General features: G+C 40.4%; 1 protein-coding gene across 2 annotated transcripts in view; it reads right to left on the bottom strand.

Moving 5' to 3' along the window:
* Window positions 1-12,028, bottom strand: part of NIT2 (nitrilase family member 2) — a 26,764-nt gene extending 14,736 nt beyond the window's left edge. For both annotated transcript variants that reach the window (XM_042456647.1, XM_042456648.1), the window contains exons 1-6: window positions 11,902-12,028; window positions 9,506-9,624; window positions 5,245-5,365; window positions 5,061-5,149; window positions 3,207-3,300; window positions 1,600-1,674 (exon numbers count right to left, since the gene is read on the bottom strand). In XM_042456647.1, the coding sequence (XP_042312581.1) occupies window positions 1,600-1,674; window positions 3,207-3,300; window positions 5,061-5,149; window positions 5,245-5,365; window positions 9,506-9,624; window positions 11,902-12,001 (598 nt within the window). In that variant the 5' untranslated portion in view covers window positions 12,002-12,028. The remainder of the gene's footprint in view (window positions 1-1,599; window positions 1,675-3,206; window positions 3,301-5,060; window positions 5,150-5,244; window positions 5,366-9,505; window positions 9,625-11,901) is intronic.
* Window positions 12,029-13,653: the final 1,625 nt, after the last annotated feature.

The raw sequence follows: 13,653 nt of genomic DNA, 5'->3' as shown, positions 1-13,653 counted from the left end.
AAAGGGGACCCAGAACAGAGCCCTGGGGAACTCCAACAGATAAGGGAACAGAGGATGAAGTCTGATCACCTGTGACCACTGCAAAAGATCTGCCTGACAAATAAGATCTAAACCAGTTGAGAACAGAGTCTGAGAACCCAAGGTCAGAAAGTATATCAACTAGAAGACAGTGATCAACGATGTCAAAGGCTGCAGACAAATAAGGATGAGAACAGAGTAAAGGCCATTAGCCTTGGCCAGTAAAAGGTTATTCGAGATCTTAGTGAGAGCTGTCTCTGTAGAATGCCGTGAGCGGAAACCAGACTGAAAGGGATCGAGAATGGAGTTGGCTTCAAGAAACTCAAGACAGCAAGAATAAACAACCCGTTCCAAAACTTTAGAAAGAAAGGGAAGAAGAGAAATTGGACGATAGCTAGACAAAGAGGAGGGGTCAAGAGAAGGTTTTTTCAGAATATCAACAATACTGTATCATACTTTTGGTGGTGAAATCTTCCACACCAAATGGATGAGCAAGTGTGATAGCACAGAATCTTCCCTTTTTAGGAAACCAAGCAATATGTTGTTATAGTTTGAGATGGAATGAAAAGGCTCCAGTTTGGCTGGGATTAAAACCTTATACAGAAATGCAGACTTAAAAGGATTTCTGAGAGCTTAGAAACATACAGACAGGAAGCCCAGAAGCCTGGAGCTCGAAGAAACCTGGACTGAAGGAAGTCCAGAGGGAAACATCTCCCTTATTTTAGTTACTTCTTCAGAAGGCTATGGGAATATAATATGGATACAACTGGAAGGAATTGTTGGAGGAGTTTGGGTTGTAGATTTAAGGGCTCCCTCACTTATTCCTCCTGTTATTCAGGCACTGGGGCAAAATTGGTGATGGGTACAAGAAGAGGAGCCTAAAGGAAAGATAGGTGGATAATGAACCTTGGAGAAAAGAAGGGATTCAAGAAACTTAAGTCAGGGACAGTAACATGCTAAGAAGGTTTAGGAAGGAGACAGGACTAAGGGAGGCTAGTGAAGAAAAAGTAGAGATTAGCATTACAGAATTAGCCCACAGCAATAACAATCTTTGTGGCAATAACTACCAGAAAATTGCAAATTAGAAAGAGCTCTATTAATACACTGTTATTCTAACCTCAATCCAGTGGGATCTTCCAGAGCTACAATCTGTGTGTTAAAATCAAGGATCATTCAGAAGAGCTCTGTCCAGGTCCACCTAACTAACCCTTCCTGGCAATGCAGTGGGCAATAGCTAGAGCAACCATAATAAGGACCTCAGTAAAAATGAAAGCCAGAGGGGACATGTCAGTCCAGCTTTGATTAGCCAGAGGAATGCCTATCACTTTGGATGAGAAAATCCCCACAAAAACCATATGATCAGGTCCATTTGTAGCATGAACGTGTTTCTTGTCCTTTCTAATGCATAGAGTTTTATGATGGCAAGTCCATAACTAGGAAAAATAACTTATCCAAGCTCTGGATAAATCTAGAGATTTCTGAAACAGGCATACAAGATATGGCTTGGCTGCAATTATGGGGAGACACACCATCCACTCTTTATATCACCATTCACTCTTTATATCAGCAGAATCTCCTCACCTTTTTGTGTATAGATTTGGGCAAGCTCAGCAAAACGGATGTCATAGCAGATCCCAAGTCCTATCTTACAGTATGCTGCAACAAGAACATATGAAACATTCATTACAGCCCTGGTAAGCGCTAAACAAAGTACTCTTCTAGAAATACTAAAAAAAGGAATTTCATATTTATAAGCATGGAGATGAAATAACAAGTCCTCTCCAAATGACAGTGCAGTTGAGAAGACCAAAATATAAACCCTTTTTAAATGAATACGTGCCTAACACTAACAACAACAACAACAATGTCCATGCCTATCAAACATATACTGTGAAAAACTTCTTCTTGTTGTTGTTGTGTGCCTTCAAGTAATTTCTGACTTATAGTGACCTTATCATGAAGTTTTCTTGGCAAGATTTGTTCAGAATAGGTTTACTATTGCCCTCCCTTGTGGCTGAGAGCATGTGACTTGCTCAAGGTCACCTAGTGGGTTTCATAGACATATGTGGAATTAAACCCTGATCTCCAAAGTCCTAGACTAACATCCAAATCTCTATGCCACACTAGTTCTCTGTGAAAAAAGTTATCAAATCTTATTTAAAATGCAGAAGCTAACAGCGAAGCTCCCTCTGTACACACAAGCTACAGCAGAATATATTTTATAACAGCACATTTGACTAATCCATCTGACTATAATTCAGAATTAAATCTGTATGGAAAAATAAAGCCATGGAGTCTTACAAATATTTATGAAGCTGGTGATATTTAAGTGTATTGTTTATAATCTGGTGTTAGGAGTGAGCAACAAGGCGGCTGTATTAAATGATACCAGAATTATTTAGGGTGGTTTAAAAAAGTGGGGGGAGGGATGAGAGAACACTGCATGCAGTTCTGGTCAGTGCATCTCAACATGAATGCAACAAAACTAGAAAACATACAGAAAAGGGCCCTGAAATAATCCAAGGACTAGCTTTCCTCTCATGAAATGTTACAAGATTTGAGAATTTTTATCCAGAAAAAAAACAGAGTAAGTTTGTGTCTGTGTATGTATGCATCAGAGGTGTATTATGCATGTTATAGAAATAAAAGAGAAGGTGGAGCTTTTCTCACTGTCTTGTAAATAATACTAGAATCCAGGACCATCTAGTGAAGGTGAATGATGGGAGATTCAAGACAAAGTAAGCAGTACTTCAACTCAGCACATCAATGGTGAAATTCGTTGCCATATGGTACAATGAAGACTGTAACCTTTAAAAGAGGATTGACAAATCTGTCAACAGCTGTATGTTGCCTTCAGTATCACAGTATCTGTGTAACAGTTCCTGAGAAATATGAGCAGAATGAAGCAAAGGCGCTAATGTCCTTGAGAGTTTGGCATAGGCTGGCTAACAAAAGGACAGAATGTTGGACTAGCCTGCCTTTGAGTCTATTCCAGCACAATTCTTTTTCTATTCTTAAAAACAGAAGCAATTATCAAAATGAGAAGGGATATAAACAGGAGAAACAACACATTAAAATTATTCCTGACTAAAGTTCTAGGTGTTTTTTTTAAAGGAAAGTGATAGATCACTAAGAAAACATATGTTGATGTTTACTGATTATCACTAAAATTGAGATGCTTTACTTACGAGTATCGAACACAGAGAACTTGTTACCAGGACACAGTGTTTCTGATTCCTGAAACCGGATTTTCCCAGGAACATCAATGTCAAACAAGTGAAGCTATTTTCAAATTTTAAAAAGGCACTGATCAGAAATAGTTCAGAATAAATGATATTAATTTGGTATTCTCTTCTCACAGTACAGATAGCTAGAGAAGCAAAGACTGATGAAGCTGTGTTCTCCAGGAGACTAATGGTGGCCCTGTTTTCTTTTCTCTCTGTTCCTCAGCCTGGCAGGATGGCTGCTGTATAACAAAACCCAGATAGGCAAAGCCGAATAACAGTAGCTTCTCAGAAGACCTACTGCTTCCCTTCTTTTCTTCTCTCTGCTGACAAATGTGGTTTGCCACACATTGATCCTATGTTGAATGTGGCTATTGAAAGGACTTTTTCTAGCTCCAGCACATGGGAGTGGGGGAATGTCGCACTAAGGACACCTTGAACTTCAACCCATACCCTTCATGGATTGAGCGGCTTCTTCACTTCTGCCACTTCACTATGGCGCTGACTGATCACTTTTCCTAGATTTCTTTTTTCACTAGAACTAAATATTCTTTGAGACTAGAATTAAGATGATTTGAATAGGTTTCATGTACTCCAAAAACATCAAACATGCAATAAATGAACATTGCAACCTGAGATCACTGATAAACATAACCTGTTCAACCTTTTAGTGAATGTGCCTCTTGAACTGAGGTGGACACATCATCACTCTTAGTTTAATAAACTAAAATATACAAAAATTTCATGTCCTTCCTTTTCTCTCTTAGATCTGAAACAGTAACTATGGTTGGTAACTGTCAAAGAAGCCAGGATCTGGATGGCAACTTTAATGAAGCAAATCATGATTTTCTATTCTGATTTGGTTGGAGGTGATTAACCGTAGTTTCTGGTTCATACATAACAGGAAGCTACAATTAACAGTGGCTTCTTGGCTTGTTTAGTCACTTGCATAAAAGAACAGACAGGAAAGTTGTGTGCAGTTATAATATGCTGCCTTCTTAAACCAAGATTTTATAATCTGAATACAGCCATAATCAATGAATGTAACATTCACTGTTATTTATGCATAGTAAATATACACTTCACTTAGATATTTAACAATGCATAAAGTAGGAGAGAAATGCTTTGTTATGGCTCTCCATTTTTGTAAAAATAGATGCCATTGACAAAACTTTCATTTAATGCAGTGTAGTTTTCTGCTTTGGGTATCCATGGGCCAAGGGATGGAATTATGCCTGCAGTATGAACATTTAACCTAAACATAAGGTACTATACTCTAGCCCACAGATGATAGTGTGGGAAGAATGCCAAAGTGGAGTAGTGATCAGTGTATAGGCTTAGATGTCTCAAACGAAAATCTGAATGTAGAAATGGACATGGCAAAATTCTGTTATGGTGCAAAGTGGGAGACCTTTGGCAAGTCACTATCAGCCTAAGCAGTTTTTCAAGTTAGCTTTAGCTGTGTAGCTAATCTCTGCTCTACTGTGGCACAAAGTACAGGACACAAATAATTATACAGGTAAATAATTATACAGTGCCAACAAATTCTCTAAATATGTTGCCAAGATGTTTTTCTTGGGTTCTAAATGGAAATGAAGAATGATGCTAACTGGTTAGTGTACTGGACAGGTTCAAATGCTCAAGGAGGTGTAAAACTTACTAGCTGACACTGGACACTTCCTTTCAACCTAACATACCTCCCAGGATGGTTGTGAGGAGGAAGTATGGATGAGGAAAACCATGTAGGCCACCTTAAACTAACTGGAGAAAAAATAACTCAGCTGTGGCTGAAAGAGAAACCCATAAAAATGAGTTTACCTTCCTGTGTTTGGCCAACATAGCACCATCTGGACCAAAAACTGTGCATGTGTTGTACAGTTTACCATCCTCCTCCTCTGGAATAGAGCCTTTAATTAAAGAAAAGAAAACTGGTATTACCTAGCCAGCCGCTAAAATAGAATGGATGAGGGAGGATGAAAGACCAGGAAATATGGTCATTTACCTCCAATGACAAAAATGCCACATTCCTTTGCAGCCTCTGAGAGCTTTTGTGTGGATTCTCCAGGAATTTTCTCTGCATATTCTGGAAAATATTTTGTGCCATAGGGCGAATTGAAGCATTCCTGGAATTGGAAACAAAACAAAACAGACATACATAGAGCATGTTTAGAGAATGGGGAGACTTTCAAAAGCAATGTAACAGAAGATGGCAGGAATCAAAACTGTCCAATATTCCAGAGTTTTCCAAAGGTTGTTAAATGAACCTCAGTATTACAGCTATGTATCTGCAAAGAAGAAAAAAAGCACTTTATGGCATTGGTGGTAGAATTCAAAGACATAGTTGTGTTAGTCTGGGAAAATCAGTATGCAAAGGAATCTTGCAGCAAATGCATCTGAGCTAGTAGGCCCAAGGTGCTGCAAATTCTCTTTGCATACTGTGGCATTGGTGTAATTCTGCAAGTGCAAAGCATTTAAAGCTTGCTGAAACCTGGTTTTCATCCTTGTACTTGGAGTAAGAAATGTCTATGTGATATGAATGTTCCTCCCAAGAAAAGAAGAAATGTATACTATTCCTCTGTAGACTAACGAAAAGCACAGAAAGCTATAAAGCCACATGTTTATTCTCCTATTAGACTTTTCCTGAAATTCCAATTGTGAGGAATACATATGAGGATTGATATGCCTGTCTGAACAATACTGTTGTATTTTGACAGATACAGATTACCTAAAAAGTGGCAAAGAACCCCAATCCCTCAGGATAAAAGAGACAGTGTTTGTGAGGTCGAAGGCTTTCACGGCCGGCATCCATAGTTTTTTGAGGGTTTTTCGGGTTATGTGGCTATTTTCTAGAAGACTTTCTTCCTGACGTTTCGCCAGCATCTGTGGCTGGCATCTTCAGAGAATGCTTGCCTGGAAACAGTTGGGTGTATATATATATATAATATACTGTGTGAGCCTGGGAATGCAGGAGTGATTTGTATGTGTATTGTTCTGTTGCTGATGGCAGGCCTCAGGCTGGGAGGCTAATGCAAAAGAGGATTAGTGTCACCAAAACACTGTATGTTCGGGGGACGAGGGGGGGAGATGCCTCCAGGAGACAGACTTGATTCTTTAAAAATGATGGATGCCCATTTAACACCAAATTTACCAATTTTTCAAAACTTGAAATTCTACTGAGTTCTAGTTTCAATGTTTTTCTTCATATTTTGATGCTTATAGCCCCTGGACCCAGAAAAGTTGCCCATTTGTATATTAAGTGATGGACAAAAATATGCTAAATGTAGGAAATATAGTCAATTTAGATGACTCAGAAAAAGAAAGAGAAACTTAATCTTAATCCTTTGAGTGTTGCAGTGTATTGTGAGGCCTTGGTATTTGCTGGGTTTGGTTCTAGGACCCCCCCCCCCATGGATACCCAAATCTATGGATGATCAGGTTCCATGAGAAAATCAAGGTTTGCTTTTTTTTACATTTTTTAAGAAAATATTTTTCAACTTGTCAATGAATTTGTGGATGCATTGATATGGATGGCTGACTATACAACTAATAGGGAAAGACATATCTAACACCAGAGCTCCAGTTATTAGAATGAAAGATATTTCCCCCACTTAAAATGTTACGGCTCGTTTTTCAAGAACTTTGCACTATTGAGTCACATAGAGAGTAGCAGAAGGTTAATGAATAACTCGAGCACGAGACTTTTATTTTATTTAAGTATATATTTTTTATCATCTCCCAGCCCGTAAGGGCTCCCTGGGTGACGAACAAATAAAAACCAATTAAAACTATACAAAGAGAAAAGCATTTAAAAAACACATTAAAATACTCTTTAAAAATTCCTAAAAGCAGTCTAAATACAATCTAAAACTCCATTTTTAAACAGTTAAAATAGCAATTTCAAACAATGAATGCCATACAGAACAGCACTATTTGGGTTGCCTGCCTGAAGCTTTAAAGAGATAGGGCCAGCCTAACTTCCAACTGACTGCAGAACTGTTTTGATTGGTTTGCAATTCCATGCATTAGATTGATCACCTCAGTGCAAAACTATTACTTCAGGACACTCTAAAAATATCTTATTGTAAAGTGAAAAAAAGTGGTAGAATTGAACAATAAAATAAAATGAAGGAAAAAAGATACAGTCCAAAAGATGGGTAACACTTAGCTTGAGAAAAATAACCACAACCCAAACAGAAACAAAGTACAGTAATACACTAATTCTGTCAGAAAGCTGTTTGTAATGTTAATTTAGGCCTCATTTCCACTATGTTTTAAACTGGTTTGCAAATCAGTTTGAAGCGGTTTAAATGACCCTGGTTCACAATTGAACCAAATTGCTAAAGCAATCTGGACAGGAGGGCCATGAACTAGACCCATTTAACCCACATCTTTTTGATGCTGATTTTCCCTGTTTTTTTTGGATAAATCGATTCCTCACAAGTGTGAACCAGATGTGGTTTAGAAATGATTTACCATGACATGATAAGGGATCACTGGATGGGGAAGTGGAAATGAACAACCTGTGTTCACCCACCCTTTGACCCTCGTATGGAAGTACATAAATGCAATTGCAGTGATGGACAGAGAGAAAAATCCCAATGAAAACACTTCAAATTGTACCAGTTCAGCAAGAAAATGTGATTGGGGCAAATGTAGTGTGAACTGCTGAACCGATCCATCAATTTGAACCGCAAAGTGATTTATTTGTAAGTAGAATGAGGCCTTACACAACACCCATGGGCCAAGAAAACAATTTATGGGGAGTGTTCATGCATGTTGTCCAGTTCCTCCCCCTATAACTCTGAGTAGCTAGACAAACCTTGGATGCTTTCTTCTGTGGCTTGCTTCTCCTGGGAACTGAACTCCACACTTTGGATTGTCTTCTTTCTCCACCCCACAACCACTCAACAAACCACGCTTCCTACAATTCCATAGCATTGAGCCATGGCGCTTAAATTGTGTCAAAGCAGATTATTTCTGCAGTGAGGATGCAGCTTTTCTGAAAAATGTTGGTTTATATATGAGAGATTATGGTAATAAGGTGGGAAGGTGTGAGAGAATGGAATGCTGGAAGTGACTGGTGATTAGTGCAATATGTTAAGAGATTTGAATAAGACAGGTGAATTACTATTAGCACAGTAAGACAGGGAAGATTGTGCTGTGGCGTATGGAGTGAATGAGTAATGATTAGGGTTGAGAGAGTCAGTCAGGTTTAGGAAAAGGCAGAGTGAGCTAGGAGAAGAGTGTGAGAGTGAAATACGCAATCTGTTTTATTATATTAAACTTCTGTTAATAAAATACTGTTTTGAATCATATGCTGTTGGCCTTAACAGATTTATAAGACTAGGTTCAGACATGGTGTCTGTGGTAGCACCAGTGAATGATGTTCATTGAGGATAGAAATAGCATAATATCTCACAGCAACCTTGAGGGCATCTAGAAGATCCCCACAGTCAGTGGTCACCCAGGCAGAACAGGAGGAAGTCCTTACATTAGTAGCTGAGATGGGGATAAGGGAAAGACCTTACTCTTGGAGACTACAGTGAGCTTTGTGGTAGTTATCATGTTTGGTGGCAGAGGAGATTTAGGAAGAACCTCATAGCTGGTGGGAAAATAGTGCATTCCCAGGCATTGCATAATTGTCACTTGTTATTTGATGTTCTTTTGTTGTCTGTTTTATTCAATCATTTCCTGTATTGCTATGTATTTTATATGTATTATCTAACTAGACAGGCCCCTTCCCCACCACCTCTCCCTTCTCCTTCTGTGTCGTGTCTTTTTAGATTGTAAGCCTGAGGGCAGGGAACCGTCCAATTAAAAAGATTGTATGTACAGCGCTGTGTAAATTTACAGCGCTTTATAAATAAAGGTTAATAATAATAATAATAATAATAATAATAATAATAATAATAATGGGGCAGAAGCCTCCCATCCTCCCAGAGAGGTTGTTTTCTTGGAATCTTTATGGAAATAAGCCAAAGATGCTTTTATTCCTCTAGGAATTATCTTTGCTGCTGTTACATCTGCACTGAGAAATGTTTTGATGACTATCCCAAATAAAATTAATCAGTTCTGGCTCTCATATCTAGAACACATATAAATAAAGAACAATATATTACTTTGCCATATATATGTCATTTGTTGAAACCATGTTGTAGGAATCTAACCATGCCAGGGATAATGAGTGAAACACAGAAAATATGACGATATGAACATTTAATAGTTTTGTAAAGTTAACAGGTTGAGAGAACGTTACAACTCACCGGCAGAACCACAAGTTTTGCTCCTTGCTGTGCTGCAGTCCTTACAAACCCACAGGCTCGGTTCAAGTTATCTGTTTTAACAGCAGACACATGAAGCTGGATGAGCGCGAGACGAAAATCTAAATCAAAAACATACAAAGAATTAGGTAGTGAAAAAGAGCCCAGGAAAATACTTTGAAGCTTTACATTTAAAGGAAAAAATAAACATCTTAGTATTATATTTGTAGTGTGGTGCTGTGGTTTCAGTGTTGGCCTAGGATACTAGGTTTGAATCCCAGCTTGTCCATGAAACCCATTGAGTGACCTTGGGCATGTCACATTCTCTCAGCCTCATATGATGGCAATGGCAAACCCGTTCTGAACAGATCTTGCCGAGAAAACCTTAGGATAGGTTTGTTTTAGGGTTGCCATAAGTCAGAAACGACCCACTTCAGCTCACTCTCAACACACTAGAAAGTGTTGTTGTTGTTGTTGTTATGTGCCTTCAGGTCATTTCTGACTTATGGCGACCCCAAGACAAACCTATCACATGGTTATCTTGGCACGATTTGTTCAGAGGAGTTTGCCACTGCTCTCAGCCTCAATGGCAAATTTCCTTTGAACAAATCTTGCCAACAAAACCCCACAATAAGGTTGCCTTTGGGTCACCATAAGTTGGAAACTACTTGGAGGGACACAACAACAATAACAAACAGTCCTGGCCCAAGTCCTTATTTGCTGTTTGGGGCAGAGTAGCCAATGACACCTCCCACGATTCACCCAGTCAAGGGGCACTGTGCCCACAACCATCCACATTATCAAGGCTTATGAGGTGGAAAGTCCCACAAGCAACCTTCCTCATCCCTGATAGTAAAAATGCAAGGCATATAAGTAACAATTTGCTGCCTTTTGACATCAATATCCAAGAATCTGTTGCCAGAGGCAGCCAGGTGTGTTCATGGAAGAAAGAGTAGGCATTCAGACAACCACTGTTAACCTAATTGCACCAGAAACTAGGCAACCAAACAAAAAACCTGAAAAGTATAAAGTGCACATATACAACCCCTACAAAAAAAATAAAATAAAATGCCTAACTATTTTGAAAAAAGGGGGGAAAGATGTCTAGAAAATAGCAGCTCTGATAATAGGAGTAGGTACAGTGTGGTGTAGGAGTTTGTGAGTTGGATTATGACCCTGGAGACCAGGGTTCAATTCTCTGTTCAGCCATGAAACGCATTGGGTGACCTTGGGCAAGTCACACACTCTCAGCCTCAGAGGAAGCCAATGGCAAACCTCCACTGAACAATTCTTGCCAAGAAAACCCCACAATAGATTTGTCTTAGGGAAACATAAATCAGAAATGACTTGAAGGCACACAGCAACAACAAGCAACAAACAGGCTGTAATCTTATGCATACTTAATTGGGAGTAAACCCTGCTGAGCCTCAGTGAGAAATACTTTTAAGCTGGGCTGAGGAAAAAACACTTAAAAACAAACAAACAAACAAAAACCCAAACCTACTTTTGTTGTGTGTTTTTTTTGTTTAAACCCATTTTTTAAAAATTAATACATAGGATTACACCAGTATAGGACTAAATCAGAAAATTAAACAGCAAAATGCAGTTCAGATGTTATTTTAAAAAATGCTCTTTTAAAGCAAGTTGTTTTAGTTGAACCTACATTAATTGAAGTCATTTCTTGTGCTGTAAAATATAAAGTGATTAAAAAGAAGCAGATGACACTTAGACACCAGTCTGGCAATGAAAAACTGCCAATGAACCTTTCCAAGTTAAAAGGTTTAAAGCCAGAGCAGTCACTGTTCCAGTAAGAGGGTTGGAAAATAGTGATAAAAGCCAGACTTTTAATAGATATACACGTGTGTATGTTGTTTTTAATGTTATAAGCAACCATGAGTTCCAGCCGTGGGAGAAAAGTACGATATAAATAAATATTATATATATATATATATATATATATATATATATATATATATATTTAAAACAACCAGGAGTTGTTTAAACCAGCTAACCCTGTTTCAAAGCATAAGGCAAAGGCAAAGCACTTTCCAAGGAAGCATCCTCAAAATATAAGGGGCCCCCCTCAAAGGCTGGGTATTCCCTACTTACATAGACTGTGTCCACACTGCAGAAGTAATCCAGTTTCGTACCACTTCAAGTGCCATAGTGCAATGCTATGGGATTCTGGGATTTGTAGTCTGTTGTGGCACCAGAGCTCTCTGAGAGAGAAGGCTAGATATCTCACACAGAAACTGCAAACCCCAGGGTCCCGTTGCACTGAGCCATGGCAGTCAAAGCGGTGTCAAACTGGGTTATTTCTCCAGCCTCTAGGACAGGCTGACTCTGTTTAACTCCAAACCCCTGCTAAGAAAGGCATGAGGAATGGACCTCTCACTCACTGGCCATGGCTCTTCTCGCCTGCTGCATTGAAGACTGACAAGACCAGGCTGGCTGCTCGACCCAGGGAATCAAAATGCTCCTGAGAGGGTCACTGCGCATGCTCCGTGGAGCCCAAGGCCTGCTGGGAAGTGTAGTTCTGCGCGCCTCAGCTCCATACCACTTGTGACTGGGCACATAATTTGTTCAAAGATATAGCCCCCGTTAGGTCCAAAACACACTGGAGAAATAATCCAGTTTGAGACCGCTTTAACTGCGCTGGCTCAATGCCAGGGGATTCTGGGGACTGCAGTTTTGTGAGCATTTAGCCTTCTCTGTCAGACAGCTCTGGTGACACAATAAACTACAATTCCCAGGATTCCCTAAAATGAACCAGGGCGGTTAAAGCGGTCTGAAACTGGATTATTTCTGCAGTGTGTCTTGGCCCTTAGTCTGCAGAATCAGTATGTAGAGAGATCTTTTGTAGCATCTTTGAGAGTAACTGGAACAAAGAAGTTGGCAGCAGAGCTTTCCTAGACTGAAGCCTACTTCCTCAGATACATCTGAGAAATGTTTTGTAGTTATCTAGATGCACCTGAGGAAGCAGACTTCAGTCTAGGAAAGCTCATGCTGCCAACTTACTTCAGTCACTCTCAAAAGTGCCACAAGATTTCTCTACATTCGTAATGTGTTGTTGTATGCCTTCAGGTTTCTGATTTATGGCAACCCTAAAGCCATATAATGGGGTTTTCCTGGCATGATTTGTTCAGAGGAAGTTTCCCATTGCCTTCCCCTGAAGCTGAGAGAGTGTGACTTACTTGCTCAAGGCCACCCAGTGTAGGGTTGCCATAATTGAGGACCTCCAAACTGGGACAAATGTAGGACAAGGTTTGAAAATGTAGGACTTTTTTTTAAAATTTCCTGGCTAGGAAATTTTAAAAAAGGTCCTACATTTTCAAACCTTGTCCTCCTCCTCCTCCTCCCAGCTTGGAAGGAAGCCTAGGCCTGCTCCCAGGCCGGGAAAGAGGCGATCGCCGCGGTGGGAAGCGGCCTCCCTGGCCTCGCAGAGGCCTTGGAGGACCCTGTGGCCAGAGCTCCGACCGCGGAGCCGCCTCCAAGGCTTTGCTGGGGCCCGGGAGGGAGCGTCTCCGCGGCTGGAGCTCCAACAGCGGAGAGCCCTCCCAGGCCTCAGCAAGGCCTTGGAGCCGCCGCGGGGGCTGAGGTGGCCGCGGTGGGCGGGGCCATCCCGGTTTGGGCGCCAAACCGGACCGGGACGGCACCGCCCAAACCAGGATTGTCCTGCCTCCCGGCGGGATATGGCATGTGCCCCCCCCATCCATTGACGTTCTCCTTCCATTTCATAGTGAACAGAATCCCTATACATGCTTTTTTGCACTAAATCAAAGAACTGTCCAATTCTCTAACTTATAAACAAAAAAGGTTTATTAAAAGATGAAACGTCTTTTCAATTGCTTCTTCCTCAATGACTGGATCCTCAGATGGTTAACGACTCTAATTGTTCAGATGTTCAGCTGTTGCAACAACCCACAGATCTCTTGCAAGTCCAAGCAGTTTGCTCATGTCAAATCGGGCGTGGATCAGAGGGCGCCACCTGCTTTCTCTTACAGCCCGTTATATTCTGGCTCAAGTCCCGCGAGACAAAGCCTTCTTCGCAACTGAAACCTTGGAGGAACCACATGTCTAGTTGCCTGGGGCCTCGCAGGTACAATTCTGGGACCAACTTGGTTGACTTGTGGATTCTGCGGGACTCTCTG

The sequence above is a fragment of the Sceloporus undulatus genome, chromosome 3 (assembly GCF_019175285.1).
Source record: "Sceloporus undulatus isolate JIND9_A2432 ecotype Alabama chromosome 3, SceUnd_v1.1, whole genome shotgun sequence".
NCBI classification, from domain to species: domain Eukaryota; kingdom Metazoa; phylum Chordata; class Lepidosauria; order Squamata; family Phrynosomatidae; genus Sceloporus; species Sceloporus undulatus.
This window is presented reverse-complemented; position numbering and strand designations above follow the sequence as displayed.